The sequence below is a fragment of the Trachemys scripta genome, chromosome 1 (assembly GCF_013100865.1).
Source record: "Trachemys scripta elegans isolate TJP31775 chromosome 1, CAS_Tse_1.0, whole genome shotgun sequence".
NCBI lineage: Eukaryota > Metazoa > Chordata > Testudines > Emydidae > Trachemys > Trachemys scripta.
In genome coordinates, this window is record NC_048298.1 from 285,711,006 (window position 1) to 285,729,290 (window position 18,285).

Sequence of the window (18,285 nt, forward strand, 5' to 3'; positions counted from 1 at the left end):
AAGCAGATTCCATGGTAATGAGGAAAAAATCCCTACTTTTCTATTTGAATATTTAAAGAGTACCACCAAATGTGAATTCCTTAGTTCCTTATGCGGCTCACAGCGCAAAAGGATTGACCAGGACTGAAGTTAGAAAGAGTGACTAATTGGTTGCACTGTAGCTGCCCAGCAAAACACAGCAAAATGTGAAATTTATGTCTTTGCTTTTGTTTGTTTAAATACCTTGCTGCTTGGCTCGATATGTTTAAAACAAAATGAAATCTGTTCAGTTTGTAAAAGCACAATCTTCACCTTGGAGACTCCTCTGGTGATAATTTTAATTCCTTTGATTTAAGCTAATATTACAGTCTCTTCTTTGATACAGCACTCAATACATTTAATCAGGAGGCTTGTAATACAGGTCTGTCACATCTTACGCACATTTAACATGCGCAATTTCAGCTTTACACGGTTGGCAAAAAAAAAAAAAAAAAAAGAGAAAAATAACAATTTTAATACTGTACCTGTAGTGCAGGCGATTCTGCCTGCTGTTACACTCTATGTAATTTTGATTATAGGCGATTTTCGCTTTACGCGCTGACTGTGGAACGTAACTCCAGCGTAAGATGCGACAGACCTGTAACTGGTTTTGGTGGAAGGAGGGCTAACACTGACAGACACCTTTTGGATTTGTAACCATTCAGAAACATCAGAAGAACAACTTGTAAAAACAATATGGTAGAAGTCATATTTATTGAAAAAAAATTAATATATTTGCTATAAAATTCTTAACAGTAATGAACTGAATATTTATTTTGATGCATAAACCTGAATGTTACATACCAAATACAATACAGTAACACTGGTTTCCTTTTTATTTACATATTTATGAAAATTGATATGCAATCCATGTTAAAGGAACTTATAATGAAGAATAGTTACATTAGAAAAATAATATTCTTGATAAAGCATTCTCGAGAAGTCCAATCACATTTTCAGGCCTCTTTCAATAAGGCAAAAATCCCTGGAACAGCATATAACTTAATTTACAAAAGACAATAACTGCTCAGACACATCTTCAAGTTTTCTTTTGGTATAATTTTTCTCACTGTACAATTACTTACTTAACGGAAAGACTTTCAGGAACATAATGTAATGATTTCTGCTATATATTACATATACATTGCTGTAGCTTAGCAACCATAACTAGGCAATCTTTTCCCTTATCCATTTGCTCAGTGAGCTATTCTTAGATGTAGCACGTTAATATCTTGACATCGTTATGACTGTGGTATCTTTCTTCAGTTTTCATAGGAAACAGATGTGTCACATTTTAAAATATTTTATATTTTTAGGAACTGGTGCACAACCACATTTCCACTCACAAGAGAACGTCACAAATGTAACTAAAATTAGGCTTGGATAACTTTGAAAACGTACTTCTGTGTGCCAAAACCAAATTTCATACTTTAATACTTTGTAACCCTGCCATGCTTTAGGAATTCTTCTTCTGTATACTTCTTTACTATTCACAGTCAGGTAGTTTTAATTCCTTCAAAGGCACAAAACTTCCACCTCTTTTCCAATGTTGCTCCTACACCAGTGAACTCTTGTTTAAACATGCGTGGCAATCTCATCAAAAGCATTTCTATTTCATTTGCAGAGATCTGTGAAAGAGAGGGAAAAGCAAAACTACAGTGAGAAACAATTGGGTTATATTTAAGAAATAGGAAATGTAGAGAATACAGGTAGAAGAAACATTTTTTAGGTCAACTAAAAATCCCAGCATTTCTTTTTGGGGTTTATAATATTTTATGGCATCTACAGATAGATCCATATTCCCACCATGGTATAGAATCATGGAAATGTAGGGCTGGAAGGGACCTCAGGAGGTCATCAAGTCCAGCTCCCTGTGCTGAGGCAGGACCAAGGAAACCGAGACCATCCCAGACAGGTGTTTATCCAACCTGTTCTTCAACTTCCAGTGAGGGGATTCCACCAGCCTATTCCAGAGCAAAACTACCCTTGTATTTAGAAAGTTTTTCCAAATATCTAAATCTCCCTTGCTGCAGATTAAGCCCATTGCTTCTTGTCCTAGTTCAGTGGCCTCCTACTCATTTTAGACATTTCTCAGAAATTCAATTCTGGAAGAAATGTTACTAGGGGTGGGGTTGGGGAAGGAGAGGTTGTTCCCTTTGTACCATTGGGCCTGGAAGCAGCCACCAGAGCTCCTGGAAGAGAATCCCACACAGTACACACGAGTTTAGCAGCTAGTTTGCCCTTAAAGACAATGCAGTCTACTGAACTGTCCACCATTGTTCCTCCCCCCGTCACATAATCCCTCCTAATACCCCTAAATGGCTTATCTTTCCCAATGGGGTTTTGGACAGCACCTTGTTCATGGCCACAAGGTAGGAGGAAGCGCATGGAATGCTCCCTGCACAGGGCCGGCTCTAGGTTTTTTGCCGCCCCAAGCAAAAAAAAGTTTGGCTGCCCCCCGTCCCAGCCCTGGGCTCCTCGCCGGACCCCCCTGCTGCCCCAGCCCTGGGATCTTCCCCCCCACCCACATCCCCTGCCGCCCCAGCTCTGGGCTCCCTCGTTCCCCCCCACCATTGCCTCACACACACACACCTCCTGCCACCCCAGCCCTGGGCTCGCTCCCCCCCCCACCTGCACCATCCTTCCGCTGCAGCCCTGGGTCATTGGTAACTCGCTCCCATGGCAGGTCATTCAGCAGGAATTTTAGATGTGCACAGAACACAGACAGGATTGGTTCCCGCATGGTTACAGAACTGCAGTAAAGTGGAATAATTTTTAGCTTGTGTGATTGGAGGATATCTGGATGCATATTATAAGACTGTCCTACATAAATGAAGAAAAGTTGAGGTGCCTTTATTATTTCTTTTGTTCCTCTCTTTCTTTCTATGGGGAATTTGCCAATGCAATATCACTGTCTTCCTTTTAAACAAACAAACAAACAAAAAAGCAATGGCTGTTGAAAATAGCAATTCCAGTCCTAAGAACCACTGGGAAGCATTTCTTGCTCAATTTTATCCTACTTTTTCTACAGCAAGTTACAGTGGATCAGTATATTTGATTTGGGAGAAATGAAGTAACAGCTGCCCAAACTGAGCTTGAGCACGCCTGAATTTTGAGGTGTTCAAATCTGGAAGGCAGGTGCTGGGGGGGAGGGAGCTGTGGCTCTGCGGGGAAGCACGGCAGCATGTATGCAGCAGTGTGTCTGGCGCTGCGTGGAGCCAGACATGCTGGTCTGAGTGGCACGGTAAGGGGGTTGGGGGGTTGGATGGGGCGGAGGTTCGGGGCGGGGCAGTCAGGGGACAGGCAGCAGTTGGATAGGCATGGGAGTCCCAGGGGTTTGTCAGGGGACAGGTAGGGTGTGGGGTCCTAGGGGGCAAGTTGTGGGGGGGGTCTCAGGAGGGGGCAGTTGGGGACAAGGAGAAGGGAGGCTTAGATAGGGGGTGGGGTCCTGGGAGGCAGACAGAGGCAGGGGTCCCGGGAGGGGGGTGATCAGGGGACAGGGTGCAGGGGGGGTTGGATGGGTTGGGGTTTCTGTGGGGGGCAGTCGGAGGGAGTGGATGGTCAGAGCCGGCTTTAGGAAGTGCGGGGCCCGATTCGAACAGTTTTGACGGGGCCCCGGCAAGGATGACTGCAAAAAGAAAAAACACGTAAAAAAACATCTGGGGCTTGTACTCACCGGGCGGCACTCGTAGTCTTCGGTGGTTTGTCCTTCACTCGCTTTGGGTCTTCGGTGGCACTGAAGGACCTGCTGCCGAAGACCCAGAGCGAGTGAAGGACCCGCCGCTGAAGTGTCGCCGAAGACCCGGAGCGCTGCCGGGTGAGTAAAAATTAAAAAGGAGCCTCTAGCCAGGGAAGGGATTCTCGGACACTTGCCCCCACCCCGGCAGCCCTGCCACTGGGCGCGGGGCCCTCTTAGGCGCGGGGCCCGATTCGGGGGTATTGGTGGAATTGGCCTAAAGCCGGCCCTGTGGATGGTGGCAGGGTGGGGCTACCCTCCCTCCCCATGGAGTGTCCTATTTTTTGAATGTTAAAATATGTTATCCCTACTCACAGTGCAGCTCTCCATTCACTGCAGCATGAGGTCTCAGCTACCTCACTTCCTCCCCTTCTTTCCTGTTGGTAGTGGCCAAGGGAATGCTGGGAAATGAAGTTCTTTCCCTGCTCCAGGGCTGGCTCTATAGGCAGGGAGCTAACCAAGGAACTACAGCTCCCAGGACCCCCTGTTGGTTCTCAGCTCCCATGCTGGATCCCTGCCGCTCCTGCAAATGGGCTGTCCCAAGCACGTGCTTGCTTTGCTGGTGCCTAGAGCCGCCCCTGTCCCTACTAGGGTGACCAGATGTCCCGATTTTATAGGGACAGTCCCGATTTTTGGGTCTTTTTCTTACATAGGCTCCTATTACCCCCCATCCCCTGTCCCGATTTTTCACACTTGCTGTCTGGTCACCCTAGTCCCTACATTGCATGTGGAGAATCACCCACGGTCTGTAGTATTACCCCAAAACTATGCCATGGTAAGCTATGACATACAGACACTGAATCTGATTTTGAGCTCACTTACCCTATTTATACATCACTAACTGCAGTTATTTCTGATGTGCACAGGTGGAAATGAGAACAAAATCAACCATATTACCAGCTTGTTTGCAGAAATGCTCTAAGATGCAGTAGAACAGTAGATACATGCTAATCAGGCAACTTAGTAGTCTTTATTATGGGATTGTCCTATAAATAAACCCTACAGCTTTGTACTAAATTAATGGTATGCTAGTGGTCAGACCTTTTGTTAACATTAACGCCATACATCTGAACCTCCTGACGCTAACACAAATGTAAATCCCCTACAGCATGGGTCTTGCTTTTTGTACCTGGACTGGCATTATACAAGAACAACAATACATAGGTGCTGACTCCGTGGGTGCTCTAGGGCATGGGGAAAAATTAGCGGGTGCTTAGCACCCACCAGCAGCCAAGCTCTCCCTGCTCCCTCCCTCTCCTTGCCTCCTCCTCCCCCGAGTGTGCCGTATTCCCGCTCCTCCACCTACCTGCCATGGCTTTCTGTCTGGCCTCTGCCAAACAGCTGTTGGCAGTGCTTTGGACTTTCTGGGAGGGACGGGGGAGGAGTGGGGACACGACACACTCAGGAGAGGAGGCAGAGAAGAGGCGGGGCAGGGACGGGGACTTGGGGGAAGGGAGTGGAATGGGGGCGGGGTGAGGGTAGTGCAGGGGCGGGAGGAGGCGGGGAAGGGTGTGGCCAGGGGCAGGGGGCATCCACCGGGCAAATGGGAAGTTGGTGCCTATGCAACAATATATAACCAGAAGATATACCATTGCTAGGCCTTTATCATTGCATAACATTTGCTTTAGTCTCTCTAAGAAGTGTAATATTTTAATTGGTCTTGAGGTTCAGCACTCTAATTTTCTTGGAAAAAACCTAAAATATTAGTTTTATTTTTTGGTTTCCATATTTATGATTAAAATAAGATAAACAAAGGCTCCCTTGATAAAGGTTTGGTCAGGCACTTTCAGCTAAGCTAAAATGTAGATGCAGTATTTAAAATAGTTTACTTAATAAACTATGGATTAAATTTAGCAGGTAACCATTAAGGGTCAGATTGCACTGAACCCTATGTGGGACTGCAAGGGGTATGTGAGGTCAGGGCCACAGTCCTGGTCCCTGAGACCCCTTGAGCACAAGGACTTTACAAGGCCAATGGTCACAGTGGGGCAAGGCCTTCTCCACACTGGCAAGAGGAGCTGGTGTGATCCTGTATGACTGAAATATGACCATTTATATCATTAATATTGCCACTGTTAGACAATTGCACCAAATGGTATTCAAAATGTGTCATTTAAGGTATCAATGGGAAGGTTACAATTTATCAAATATGATTATCCTGTTTGTATGCATGTATCATCTTAGTCAATATTCATAACGTTCGACACAAGGTACCAGTATTTCAAATATATTTGCTCCTACAGTAACACCCAGAAGGTAGTTTACATCCAGTCTAGCCAGCACATTGTGAATAGCCTATTCAAGTTGATGGCCCATCAAAGAACACTTAACTCTCACAATGGACCACAGAAGAAGCTCCTTCCCACCCTGTGAGCCTTCCTGTGGACACTTTAGCCAGAATATGGGTAATGGCTGCTCCTATAAGTCATCAAAGCATGCAAGGGCATGTGACTTGCTCATATGACCCTGGCTTCCATCTTGTGCCTGTAATTTTCCACAAACTAAGACTGAGACCAGTCCCTCCACATGGGAGAAGGTATAAAGGACCCTGAAAGCATCACCATTTTGTCTCTTTCCTGCTCTGATCTTTGGACTATGCATTTACACTAAAAGGAGCATATTGACTATAGACTGAGGACCTTCCAGTCGTTTGGAAGTTCCAAGAGACTTTACAAGCCAGCAATCTGTAACATCACTGCTACAAACCTGATCTAAGAACGTTGCAATGATTGTATGTATATGATTTCTTTGATCATTTTAACTCTCTCCTCTTTCCTCTCATAAATAAGCCATTAGTTATTAGATACTAAGGGTATGTCTACACTACGGGATTACTCCGAATTTACAGAATTCGATTTTTGGCAACCGATTGTATAAAGTCGAGTGAATTCACCCACACTAAGCACATTAATTTTGTGGGGTGCGTCCATGTACCGAGGGTAGCGTCGACTTCCGGAGCGTTACGCTGTGGGTAGCTATCCCATAGCTATCCCATAGTTCCCGCAGTCTCCCCCCGCCCGTTGGAATTCTGGGTTGAGATCCCAAGGCCTGATGGGGCAAAAAACATTGTTGCTGGTGGTTCTGGGTACAGCCTCACCCCTCCCTCCATGAAAGCAAAGGCAGACAACCGTTTCACGCCCTTTTTCCTGGGTGAACACTGCAGACACCTACCACAGCAAGCATGGAGCCCGCTCAGCTCAAGACAGCAGTTATGAACATTGTAAATACCTCCCACATTATCGTGCAGTTTATGCTGAACCAGGACCTGAAAAACCAGGTGAGGAGGAGGGGGTGACGGCAGCGCGGCAACGAGAGTGATGAGGACAGGGACACAGAATTCTCTCAAACCGTGGACCCCGGTGCTTTGGAGATCATGTTGTTAATGGGGCAGGTTCTAGCCATGGAACGCCGATTCTGGGCCCGGGAAACAAGCACAGACTGGTGGGACCGCATAATGTTGCAGGTGTGGGACGATTCCCAGTGGCTGCAAAACTTTTGCATGCATAAGGGCACTTTCATGGAACTTTGTGACTTGCTTTCCCCTGCCTGAAGCGCCAGAATACCAAGATGAGAGCATCCCTAACAGTTGAGAAGCGAGTGGCGATAGCCCTGTGGAAGCTTGCAACGCCAGACAGCTACCGGTCAGTCGGGAATCAATTTGGAGTGGGCAAATCTACTGTGGGGGCTGCTGTGATGGAAGTAGCCAAAGCAATCACTGAGCTGCTGCTACCAAAGGTAGTGACTCTGGGAAATGTGCAGGTCATAGTGGATGGCTTTGCTGCAGTGGGATTCCCTAAGTGTGTTGGGGCGATAGATGGAACCCATATCCCCATCTTGGCACCAGAGCACCAGGGCAGCCAGTACATAAACCACAAGGGGTACTTTTCAATGGTGCTGCAAGCACTGGTGGATCACAAGGGACGTTTCACCAACATCAATGTGAGATGGCTGGGAAGGGTTCATGACGCTCGCATCTTCAGGAACACTAATCTGTTTAAACGGCTGCAGCAAGGGATTTACTTCCCAGACCAGAAAATAACCGTTGGGGATGTTGAAATGCCTATAGTTATCCTTGGGACCCAGCCTACCCCTTAATGTCATGGCTCATGAAGTCATACATAGGCAGCCTGGACGGTAGTCAGGAGCTGTTCAACTACAGGCTGAGAAAATGCAGCACGGTGGTAGAATGTACATTTGGACGTTTAAAGGGTTGCTGGCACACATTACTGACTCGCTCAGACCTCAGCCAAACCAATATTCCCATTGTTATTGCTGCTTGCTGTGTGCTCCACAATCTCTGTGAGAGTAAGGGGGAGACCTTTATGGTGGGGTGGGAGGCTGAGGCAAATCGCCTGGCCGCTGATTACGCGCAGCCAGACACGAGGGCGATTAGAAGAGCACACCAGGAAGCGCTGCGCATCAGAGAAGCTTTGAAAACCAGTTTCATGACTGGCCAGGCTACGGTGTGAAAGTTCTGTTTGTTTCTCCTTGATGAAAACCCGCCCCCTTGATTGACTCATTCTCTGTAAGCAACCCACCCTCCCCCTTCGATCACAGCTTGCTTTCAAAGGAAATAAAGTCACTATTGTTTAAAAATCATGTATTCTTTATTAATTGATTATAAAAAGAGGGAGAGAACTGACAAGGTAGCCCGGGTGGGGTTTGGGAGGAGGATAGGAGGGAAGGAAAAGGCCACTAAAAAAGTTCAAAATAATGACAGCCTTTTGCTTGGGCTGTCCACTGGGGTGGAGTGGAAGGGTGCACGGAGCCTCCCCCTCACCCCCCCACATTCTTACACGTCTGGGTGAGGAGGCTATGGAACATGGTGAGGGGGAGGGCGGTTATACAGGGGCTGCAGCGGCACTCTGTGATCCTGCTGCTGTTCCTGAAGCTCCACCAGACGCCAGACCATGTCTGTTTGGTCACACAGCAGCCCCAGCGTTGCATCCCGACACCTCTCATCTCGAGCGTCTCTCCTCTCCTCACGTTGGTCCCTTCTGTCCTCACGTTGGTCCCTCATGTCCTCACATTCACTGGCATCTTTTCTGTACTTTGATACCGTGTCCTTCCACTCATTCAGATGAGCTCTTTCATTGCGGGTTGATTCCATGATTTCAGAAAGCATTTAGTCTCCCGTCCGTTCCCCCCACCCCCCCGCCTTATCTGAGATAGCCTTCGGGACGGAGGAGGGAGGCTTGAAAAATTTGCAGCTGTGGGAGGGAGGGAAAAAAGGGAGAGAAGTATTTAAAAAGATACATTTTACAGAACAATGCTTATACTCTTTCACGGTGAAGAACACTATTCACATTACAAAGCACATGTGATTTCGGTACAAGGTCACATTTTGCATCTTAAGCCTGCGGCTTTGGTGTTAGAGATCACAGACGCAGGTCCGGGCAACAGAATTCGGCTTGCATGCGGCCATGGTAAGCCATTGTCTTTCGGCTTCTGCAGCCTTCCTAAAAGCAGCACCCTCCTTTCCCACATACCAAGCAAAGCCCATTGAGCGTTGCGGTTTTCCTGTTAATGTGTAGCAGCAGAAACCAAACTACCCTCCCGTCCATCCAATTCTCTGGGATGATTGCTTTACCCCTAGCTAGCCAAACGCGAAAAGCTCAGCACCAATGATCCCCCCTCACCCCCTGCTTAGCAAACTGCGGGGAAGGATTTCTTTTCAGCCACAGGCAAACAGCGCAGTAGGAGCGGCCACCTCTGTCCCCTCAGTAAATTCCCGTATTTCAACCAGGTTACCATGAACGATATCACTCTCCTGAGGATAACACAGCGAGATAAAGAATGGATGTTGCTTGAATGCCAGCAAACACCGGGACCATATGCTGCCAGGCTTTGTCATGCAATGATACCAGATTACTTGCTACTAGCATGGCGTGGTCAAGTGTCCTACCATGGAGGACGGAATAAGGCTGCACTGCTCAGAAACCTTCTGCAAAGGCTTTTGGAGTACCTCCAGGAGAGGTTCATGGAGATGTCCCTGGAGGATTTCCGCTCCATCCCCAGACACATTAACAGACTTTTCCAGTAGCTGTACTGGCCGCAAATGCATCCCAAGTCCTCAGGGAAAATTAATCATTAAAAAACGCTTGCTTTTAAACTATGTTTTATATTTACAAAGGTACACTCACCAGAGGTCCCTTCCGTGGCCTCATTGTCTGGGATACTGCCTTGGGAGGGTTGGGAGGGTACTTCAGTCAGGCTGAGAAAAAGATCCTGCCCACTGGGGAGAACGGAGTGCTGTGTGCTCTCCGCAAGCTCGTCCTCCTCCTCCTCCTCATCTTCCCCATCCGCAGAATCCTCAGGGATGGCTGAGATTACCCCCTCCTCAGAATCCACGGTCAGAGGTGGGGTAGTGGTGGCGGCCCCCCCGCCCCAGAATTGCATGCAGCTCAGCGTAGAAGCGGCATGTCTGCGGCTCTGACCCAGACCTTCCGTTTGCTTCTTTGGTTTTCTGGTAGGCTTGTCTGAGCTCCTTAACTTTCACACGCCGCTATAGTGAGTCCCTATTGTGGCCTCTCTCCATCATGCCCTTGGAGATTTTTTCAAACGTTTTAGCATTTCATCTTTTGGAAGGTAGTTCTGCTAGCACAGGATCCTCTCCCCATATAGCGATCAGATCCAGTACCTCCCATACGGTCCATGCTGGAGCTCTTTTTCGATTCTCGGACTGTATGGTTACCTGTGCTGATGAGCTCTGCGTGATCACCTGTGCTCTCCACGCTGGGCAAACAGGAAATGAAATTCAAAAGTTCGCAGGGCTTTACCTGTCTACCTGGCCAGTGCATCTGACTTCAGATTGTTGTCTAGAGCGGTCACAATGGTGCACTGTGGGATAGCTCCCGGAGGCCAATACCGTCAAATTGCGGCCACACTAACCCTAATTTGAAATGGCAATGTCGATTTCGGCACTACTTCCCTCATTGGGGAGGAGTACAGAAATCGATTATAAGAGCCCTTTATGTCGGAGTAAATGGCTTCGTTGTGTGGACGGGTGCAGGGTTAATTCGATTTAACGCTGCTAAATTCGATCTAAACTCATAGTGTAGACCAGGCCTAAAGGATTGGCAACAGCATGATTATTGGGTAAGATCTGAGTTATAGACTGACCTGGCTATGTGGCTGATCTCTTGGGATTAGAGGACCCTATATGTGATGAAATTGGTTTTCAGTAACCACTCATCACTGAGTCCAGTGTCTGGGTGGTGAAACAAGGGCTGGAATGCCTAAGGAGACTGCATTTCTGACTTCTTGTTAACCAGTGTGGTGAGACAGAAGTTTACTTTTGTTACTGGCTTGGTATAATCTAATAATAGAATAACCACCAGTTTGGGGTGAGCCTGCCCTGTTTCTCAATGGTTTGTCCTGAACCTGGCATTCTCAGCTGTGACCCACTGAGGCACAGTGCAGGTTAAGAGCTCCATGGTACACTGCCTGAGGATTCGGCAGCAGCCCCAGAGCTTTAGGAGACGTTGTTTCTGCCTCTATGTCCCTCAAAGTCTTTGTACATTTGGAGAGCTATGTAAGCTGGTCACCTCAGTCAAGTTTCTAGTTGGAAAGATGGGCCCGTCATCACCCAAAAAACAAAAATCACCACCACGGTGGCACCCTTGCAGAATCAGCAAAGAGACCAAAAACAGAATGACCATGTTAACTGAACCACCATCTTGGTCCGACAGGTGTCTGTTCTGGGTCAGCAGTAAGGCACACAGTATGGGAGAAAATAACATTTGAATAGACAAGGATAATTAATAAGATAAAATATGCATTTTTAAAAAGTGAAAATGGGCCAAAATAAATTAAAATTACATTAGAATAGTGAAGTGCAATATAAATTTAGGTTGTTTCCCTCAGATACCACCAATAAAATAGAGGCCGTAAGAATGGCCATATTGGGTCAGACCAATAGTCCCTCTAGCCCAGTATCCTGTCTTCTGACAGTGGCCAATGCCAGATGCTTCATAGGGAATGAACAGAATGAACATCCCATCGTCCAGTCCCAGCTTCTGGCACTCAAATAACTGGGACTCTCAACACCTGCCATCTCTGTGATCACTCTGCTTGTATTCTGTACCCCTTCCTCCCACCATTTGTCTTTGACTTTTTAGATTGTAAACTCCTTGTGTGCAGTGGTTGTGTCTTCCTGTGCATTTGTTCAGCATTTAGCCCAAAGGAGCTTGAATACTCACTGGGGCCTCTGGACACTATCATAATACAAAAAATAACTGGGAAGTACTGCTGCTGCTTCCTGTGCAATAGATTTGTTATTCACGGCAGTATCCTCCAGTTACATGGACAACAGTTTTATTACAAATCTGTTTACTAACACTACTAGCATACTACTATGGTAGTATTTTTCATTTTCACAGCACTGTACAACAGGAAGTACACTAACTAACAACACCACCCCAGCAAGATAAGAAAATATTAGCCATGCTTCTTTAGTTTTCCAAAGGGGAAACTGAGGCAGAGCGTTTAAGTGATTTGCAGAAAAGTGCCAGAGAGACTCAGTGTCAGGGCCAATCAATCTACAGCCAAAAAGAAATCTGTTACATATTTTTCTTACTTCTCATAAGAGTAATTGCTAGCAGGTTAGCTTTTTGTGTAACGTGTGTAACGTGTGAGTTGCACAGCGAGACTGCAGCCAACCTGGGTACTATGACATTATCATTCCTGCTTCGGTAGTAATGACAAGGTATCCATGGAAAGTAAATGAAATTAATCTCTGAGATTACATCTCCGGATCCCGTTATTAAAAAGTAATTTGCTACTACTGTCAGTCACTTCAGAAATAAACTCATCCGGCCAAATCCTGCAGTCCACATTTATTATTTGGCACTGATGTAGCCCTGCAAATTTAAACAGCACTTTACAGAAAGGGAGAGAGATCAAGCTCCATTCCATGAGGAGTTTACAACCTAAGTATCTGACCCTGTGAATGCTCCCAGTGAAGTCAATGAAACAATTTGTGTGAGTAAAGGTTGCAGCACTGGGCCTGAATTAAACACAGGAAATTATTCCAACAGGAAGTAGGAGATGGAAAAGAGGCATAAGGGGTACAACAAATAGCAGTCTGAACTCTGGTATGTGGCACATGGAGCCTGTATTTTAAATATTGTTAATTAAGCAGGAGTGTGCAACCCCGGGAGAGGACAGCAGTTGAAACCTAATCAAAAGCAGTTGGTATTACAAAGGGATATGAAAGATGAGTGAGGACGCTTGGCTGACTGGCGGAGCGAGTATATGCCAGAGATTGGGAACAGCATGAAAAGAAGCACAAAAGCACGAGTGGGAGAAGATATGGAGCATCAGAGCACAGCATAAGATGAGGAGTGTGGGGAAAAGAAGGGGCTAAGATCTAAGTGCCTTGGAAATCAGGACCAGGAATTTGAACTCGATACAGATAGAAACATGTCATCACTCGGATTTGTACAACTCTGCAGTGAAAACACAGCCACCCAATACTCACTGTTACCCAGCCCTATCCTGCACCCACCTCCTTCAGGACAAGAGAAAAACGATGGGCTGTGATGCACTGACAAACAGGCTGTTATGGCAGGAAATGACTTCCAAAGGCTCAGGGCCCTGCCAGCTGCCCTTTCTCTCTCACACTAATGGGGTTCTAGCTAAGGCATCTCACTAATCTCAGCTATGGCGCTATCTTGCATGGAGACCACGAAAGGGGTCTAGGGAGGGGTGGCATAGTCAAAGCAGAAGAAAAGGAACATTATCTTGGCTAAAGTCTGAATGTTAGATAGATTGAAGAGGGGAGATTCCAAGAGGACAGGAAGTGGGAGGTTATTGCAGTCAGTTGAAGTCAATAGTATAAGGAGTGCAGGATTTGACCCACAATCTGTAACTAATTACTTGTATCTCAACAACCCGCTATGCAAATCATTGTTAAGTGCCTAATGTCTGCTTGTATTTTATAGCCACACCAGGGCCAGTATTTAACTCCTTACTTCAGAAGGAAAGGGATTATTTAGAACCAAGTTATACTGACCAGAGGAAGAGATAATAGGAACATGAATTTCACTTGACTTATTTAATAGACTTTTGTTGCATTGACACAGCGGGGAGGGGTAGCTCAGTGGTTTGAGCATTGGCCTGCTAAACCCAGGCTTGTAAATTCAATCCTTAAGGGGGCCATTTAGGGATCTGAGGTAAAAATCTGTCTGGGGATTAGTCCTGCTTTGAGCAGGGGGTTGGATTAGATGACCTCCTGAGGTCCCTTCCAACCCTGACATTCTGTGATTCTATGCCTGTGTCAAAGAATCATTCTATGACACAGGCATCACCACATTTAGCCAATGAGCAAATAATATTTTTCATAAGCACAGTGTCGATTATGTGGTATGGGGATGGGATGAAGTGAGAAGAGAGACAGTGTATTATCTATCTTACTGTAGTCTCTTCCCCTGGTCCATCTGCATGCTATAGCCTGAGGTAGTGACCACTTCTATGGCTCCTCTGATAGGGCCTGCAGCCTTTAGTGCTTTACACTCCACTCTCCATTTGTACTGCATAATTATTGCTCCAACGTGCAGAGGGCTCACTGAGCCAAGTATCAAGAGCATTCTCAGCTCTGAGGGGCAGCATCGGGGTAAGGTGAGGGGTGCATAGCAGGGTACAAGGCTCTCTAAGAGGCACGGTCCCAAGAAATGGTCTCTGTCTGGCCATCCTCTCTCCTTTTGGTGGCCAGAGCTAAACCTACATCTTAATTTATTTCCTACAAATTAAACGAAGTAAATAAAAATCATGTTTCCTAGAATCAGCATGGTAGTCTTTGCCATTTAATACAACAGCCTTCCTTGCCACAAAAGCACAGCAAAGTAATGAAAGGCAAAAGACCTCAGGTACATGTGCGCAACCTAATTTGCGAATGAATGAAGACTGCAAACCCCCAAGCCCCACATCCCATTATCTCTCTAATGGAAACTCATGCCGAGTTTAACATGCAGTAAAGAACAAAACGAAAGTTCTATAAAGAAACCAGACTTTGATTAACATTTTTTTACCCTAGAGTCCAGCTGTTGCATGTAAGACCAAAGGTATTCTATATTGGCGCCGAAAGGATGCACATGAAGAAATGTAGATATGATACCTGTATTAAAACAAACACACAAAGTATTGAAATTACCTGAGTCAATATATCATATGTCTAAACACAGTAATTCTGAATAAGTCATTGCAAGTTTTTCAGTCTGAGTTACGATTCTTATATTTCTTACACAGTTCAATAAACAAAAGAGAACAGCACATTTTTAACACAGCCATAGTAACACGGTAAACACAATCGCTCATCTTCAGGAATGACAGCAGTTAGCAAGTAAGTGACCAAGATAATATACAGATGAATAAAGGGATTTCTAAACAAAGACTTGCTGGAAGCATTTCAATTACCTATTTTATGCTTGATTTACCAATATGTAATACTAGATATTGGAATGGAAAAATTATTGCTTTTTCCCTTTCAGTGGAAGCTCTGTTGTGAAAACGTTTCATATAAACTGTGTCAGAAACTGCAGTGCCTTGAATTTTTCTAATAATTATGTTGTTGCTAGTTATGATAAGTGTTTAATCCATATTACCCCTAAGTGCTGCTGAGAGAAGCACAAATCCTTCTTGACATATTTACTTATTTTTTTTCCTTAAAAGGGAGCAAGCTCTGTCTTTCTTCATTGCAATTTACAAGATCATGTTGAAAGGTCTGGGAATAAAGGGCTGAGGAGGAGTCAGATTCTAAACCTAGAATTTTTTTTCCTGTAGTGGAAATCAAGTGTCAGCATAATAGGGACGAATCGAGAAAGCAGGCTGTTGGATGTGAGCATTGCTATTAAAAGCATTATCCCATTTCTCCTTCTCTACAAGAACAATGGGTAGATGTAATGGTCATCAGCATGCATGTCACTAACTATTTGCTGACAGTTGAACAGTAAGATTCAAAGATATTTTCAGTTCCCTTTGGTTGAGTTTCTTAACTAATAAATCTTAAGGGGCAGTTCTTTATTTTTAAGGCATAAACAGAACAAGAGCAAAATGCTTACAAATTACAAAAATGGGTCACTGTATCTTGTGAATTGCAGGCCACTCTGCTGGTCCTGATACTGACTGAAATAGAATCACCTTTAAGTTTCAGCTTTTCCCAAACACTGGCAACAGTAGAAAAAGATAAGTAAAGCTTAACTCATTTTACATCTTTCCTTTTCCTCTTTCAGATTTCCAGTTATGTTTGCAAATTCTTGTCCTGATCCTGCAAAGACGTATTATATAGCGAGTCATCCCATGGAAATCAATGGAACTAGCCGTCCAGTGTATAAACATAAGCACATGTGTAAATCTTTGCAAGATCAAGATCTCTGTCAATAATTGCAGAACTGGGCCCAAACGAAATACCACTAAACTTTGACTGGAGCCATTGGAAATCCAAACCTGTATTCAGTCCTCAGTTTGCTAATGGCACCATCTTTGTTATAGATTGAACCAAAACTTCAGCTCCAAACACCTCTGTTTTGGGGTATTCAAAATCCAGATCTGATTTCTGCACCTATGGCCCATCTTTAATTAATGTAAAGGAAATAAAAGGCTGCTTGAAAATATGCTTCTAATTATTGACTAGAGATGCATGATACCAACTTAGTAACCCAGCTTTTCTTAAGTGAATTTTAGTGCTTGTGAAATATTGACAATTCTAGAGAATGGGCAGCTATAGGGAAAAGTCTCCTCTTACCAATCACCAATGTGCCTCATCCCTAATCTTGAAGGGAAAGAGTAATGTTGGGTTTCCATGCCCGGGCAGTCCTTGGTTCCCATTAAGACCACCAGTTCTGATGATGATTGTCTGATGTGGACATATGACTATTAAGACCAGGACTGAGACCACATGCTCACTTCACATGAGCCATGGGACAGCCATAAAGTGAGCTGGATTCAAATAACTGGTCACTTAGCGGTGAAAAGTTCTACATAAAATTCCCAATATACCAAGTCATCTACCTCTATTTATCCATGAATAAATCAAAGGCATTCATTTACAGTTACAATGAAAAGCAAGCCAAATGCTGGGACTGAAATTATGTATGGAATGTCTGATCCAAAATTAAAAAGAACCCAAACTAACAACCTTATATATCACAATCCATCCTCACTGTATCATGTCATGCCAGTCACAGTTCATTTTCTGGAATGGACCAATGCCCGTTACATATAATTTCCCTTCAAAGTTTTTCATTAGGTATGCTAAAGTATTAACTGTCCTTGTGGTATTTCCCATACTTATTCTTGTCAGTAAACTGTCACCTAATGTTAAAAAAAAAGGAAACGGCTAAGGGCATCCTTGTTTTGTTCAATATTGTTTCTGTTCCTTTCTCTTTCACCCATTTTGTTAGTGCGATGGGTAGATAACTATTCACACGGTTCTTTTCCATGAGACCCTCGAACAACTAAATTCAGTATCTATCTATAGTCACATTACAAGCATAGATGCAGATCTTGCAACTTGTCCTCCATACAAAATGCTTAGGTTAAAACCAGTAGGTCTTCTTGGGTGAGTAAGGCTTAGTCATGTGAATGAGTCTTGTAGGACTGGTCCTATATCCCTTATGATCAAAACGTTTATATTTATTCCATTTGGCTGTTCTGACTGTAACCAATGTGAACACATGTGAATGATAAGCAGTGCAGTCTTTAGTTCTAATTCAGTGACGTTAAATGCAAATATACATTGACAATAAACAATCGTTTCAAGGTTGCTTATTCTTCGATAATTTTTTCTAGGTTGTTATATGCAGTGATGAACTGAGTACTGAGTTGTCTTACCTATTAACAGTGCCTCTTTCTCTGATTTTAGACCTTGGCTTCGTTTCTCAGAATTTTTTTCTCTCTCTTGGTTGACCAATGCTACTGTCAACACATTGATTTCCTATAAAGTTTAAAAACAAAACAGGTGTTTAGGTAGATTTCATTCATTTCAATAAAAAACCTGCCTGCTGCTTTTTAACTCTCTTTATAAAAGATCATTACTTTAATTTACAGCTAAGGACAAAACAGTTATAAATAATTGAGTTGTTTGCAGAATATTAAAGACCTTTTTGAAGCACTGTTTCCCCAACTGCTGCAAGCAGAGGAATTTCCTGTATATAGTAGGTGCCAATTTTGTCACCGCTGCCTCTTTATTAGACATGACTGAAGGTACATACTGTAAACGAGAAAGGTTTAGAAAATTCCACTTTTACACAAGCAGAATGCGGAGCTTATAACCTCCTAAGACAATTTCAGAACAAAGACGACAGCTAGGTAATATGGTTGGACTGTTATATTTACATGGCTTTTTGGCACTGAAGGAGGGATTTGACAGACTGTGAATATTTCACATTTTTTAAATAAAAATCATTGTGACAAACTTTCTGCTCTAGTAATTGACTTACCTTTTTAAAATTACCAGCATGACAAAAAGAGTTAGAAATATGGGTGTCCAACCATATGGGGGGGGGGGGGGGTGGGGGGGGGGGTGGGAGGTG

At 44.4% G+C, this 18,285-nt stretch overlaps 1 protein-coding gene across 5 annotated transcripts in view; it reads right to left on the reverse strand.

Annotated features, from left to right (window-relative positions):
* Positions 1-713: 713 nt before the first annotated feature.
* Positions 714-18,285, reverse strand: part of ENOX1 (ecto-NOX disulfide-thiol exchanger 1) — a 497,518-nt gene continuing 479,946 nt past the window's right edge. For 4 of the 5 annotated variants that reach the window (XM_034758427.1, XM_034758426.1, XM_034758428.1 and 1 more), the window contains 4 exons: positions 17,853-17,963; positions 17,585-17,687; positions 14,785-14,870; positions 714-1,646 (listed from right to left, as the gene is read on the reverse strand). In XM_034758427.1, coding sequence (XP_034614318.1) covers positions 1,515-1,646; positions 14,785-14,870; positions 17,585-17,687; positions 17,853-17,963 — 432 coding nt within the window. In that variant the 3' untranslated portion in view covers positions 714-1,514. The remainder of the gene's footprint in view (positions 1,647-14,784; positions 14,871-17,584; positions 17,688-17,852; positions 17,964-18,285) is intronic. The other variant, XM_034758429.1, reaches the window with a different exon arrangement.